The sequence below is a fragment of the Xenopus tropicalis genome, chromosome 1, assembly GCF_000004195.4.
Source record: "Xenopus tropicalis strain Nigerian chromosome 1, UCB_Xtro_10.0, whole genome shotgun sequence".
NCBI classification, from domain to species: Eukaryota; Metazoa; Chordata; class Amphibia; order Anura; family Pipidae; genus Xenopus; species Xenopus tropicalis.
Window position 1 is genome coordinate 7,473,274 of NC_030677.2, and position 2,588 is coordinate 7,475,861.

General features: G+C 39.6%; 1 protein-coding gene across 1 annotated transcript; it reads left to right on the forward strand.

Moving 5' to 3' along the window:
- Window positions 1–876: 876 nt before the first annotated feature.
- Window positions 877–1,413, forward strand: LOC116411574 (vomeronasal type-2 receptor 26-like; the record flags this gene model as incomplete). The annotated part of the gene is made up of 1 exon (XM_031904065.1): window positions 877–1,413. A coding segment is annotated over one exon (537 nt), but the record flags the coding sequence as incomplete, so codon positions are not given.
- Window positions 1,414–2,588: the final 1,175 nt, after the last annotated feature.

The following is a 2,588-nucleotide window of genomic DNA, read 5'->3' on the forward strand; positions in this document are numbered from 1 at the left end:
AATAGTCCTGCCTACTGCAAGAGAGTGGAGGAGAGCCAAGAAGAGGAACCAAGTTAGTGAGGCAGAGCTGGATTAGAAAGGCGAGACATATCCCCATAAAAACTAATAAAAAATGTAGGGAAACATGAAATTGAGAGTTTTTCCCAGAATTCCAGCATAAAAGAGGACACATGTTAAGTTATGTCAGTAGCTACTTGTATGCAATGTAACAATACATGAATTCATAGTGCAAATTGCAGTAAATGTTTGTGTGCCCACTAATTACAAATGGTATTAGTGTCCAATTCACATGGCTCAAAATTGATTCAATCAACTACTGAAACTCTTAAACTACTTCCCCATAAGGCTGGCTATCCATCCTTTTGTAGTAATACCCTGTTTTACTATATCATAAAATGTAAAAATGTGTTTTTTACAGTGGTAAAATTTATATGCATGTGCTGCAACTTGAATTTACTAATATCATGATTTGTTTTTATTTTTATCTCTGTCTTGGTCACCTTTATAGACAGCGAAAATTGCATCAGATGCCCAGACATGGAATGGCCCAATGACAAGAGGACTAAATGTATTGCAAGAACAGAAGTATTTCTCTCATTCACAAATGATGTGATTTCTTTGTTTTTTTCATCAGTTTCTCTTCTTTTCTTTCTATTAACTCTGCTGATATTGGGAGTTTTCATCATATATCGGGACTCCCCCATTGTGAGAGCCAACAACCGGAGCCTGAGCTTCCTCCTCCTTGTCTCCATCAAGCTGAGCTTCCTCAGTGTGTTTCTGTTCCTCGGTCGCCCTGTGGATATAACCTGCATGCTGCGCATCATCGCTTTTGGAATCACCTTCTCCATAGCTGTCTCTTCTCTCCTGGCCAAGACTATCATGGTTTGTGTTGCTTTCAAAGCCACCAAGCCAGGGAGCTCATGGAGAAAATGGCTGGGAGTCAAACTGTCCAATTCTGTAGTCTTGTTCTGCTCATCCATTCAAATAATCATCTGCATGACTTGGTTGGCCATTTCTCCTCCCTTTCAGGAACTGGACATTCACACTTCCCCTGGAACCATCATCATTCAGTGCAATGAGGGCTCAGCTATTGGCTTTTACTCAGTTATTGGGTATATGGGGCTTCTGGCAGCTGTTAGTTTTGTTTTAGCATTTTTAGCTCGGAGCTTACCGGACAGTTTTAATGAGGCCAAGTACATCACTTTCAGCATGCTGCTCTTCTGCAGTGTTTGGATCACAATGATCCCGGCCTATCTGAGCACCAAAGGCAAAAACACTGTGTGTGTGGAGATATTTGCCATACTCACCTCAAGCGCCGGCCTTTTAGCCTGTATATTTCTGCCCAAATGTTATATCATTTTATTCAGATCTGAAATTAATACAAAATCCCATTTACTTGGAAACAAATATTGATAATATTCCAAGTAACGCAGACCCACTGCAATTTTATATAGATTTGATATGAACAGAAAATCCCATTTACTTGGGAACCGACTCTAATAAATAAATTACACAATCAATGTTCCCTATACAAGCAGTTCAAGTGCCATTTTATGGTAAATTATCAGAGACTGAGAGAATGGTGTAATGGGTAATAAAGCATTCCTTGATATAAAGATGTCTTGAATCTCTTGCCCAGCCCCCAGCCTTCTTCTCCTATTACTCCTTCTTACCAATGATTTGGATGATTTGGCCTATAGTAGTATTCCACCCGTTTCTATGTTTTGGATTTTGTGGCCTTCACGCAAAGTCAAACAAATCTGCAGCCTGCTCAGATGCTTTGTAACAATAAATGCCCATATTTCCTTACCTAGGTTGTTGTTGGCTTTGTGGGTTGTTTAGAGAGTTAAATTTTATTATATTGTGCCAGTGTATTGTGTTTTTACCTTTTAATTTGTATAAACTATGAGTTTTGCGTCCCCCATTTTGTGCAGCTTTTGAAACTTACACCTAAAATCATAGCGATACACTGCCATTAGAAAAACATCAAAGTGGCTGAGGGAAATAGTAATATGCAAGAATCGTTTGCTGTCCCATATTAACAGACCCTCCACTAAAGGGTTAATTTCCACTCTATATGCATTACTTCTCCAAGAAAGTAGAGTAAAACCACTAGAAACTCTACAAAATAGATGGGAATTGGTGACTGAAATAATACTAGATGATGAATGGCAAGAAGCCCAAGAGGCGCATCAAACAGTCTCTGTATGCTATAGGCTTCGCATGATCCAACTGTACATTTTACATAGAGCATACTACACCCCAACCAGGCTACACTCCATTTATCCAGTCATACCGGATACCTGCACAAGATGTAATATAGAAAAGGGTACATTGATACAAATGAGAATGTGCCCACATCAAACCATACTGGTCCGCCATACTAGATCAGCTTGATACTATTTTACAGACTACCCTCCCTAGGACCCCAAAGGTTTGTCTGTTAAATATTCTCGGCAAAGCTGTCATTAATCAATACCAACGCATATTTACCAGCGAAGCACTTTTCCTAGCCAAAAAACGTATAACACATCGCTGGAAAAGTACAGTTCCCCCAGACACCCACAACTGGGAAAATCTAATGGCCG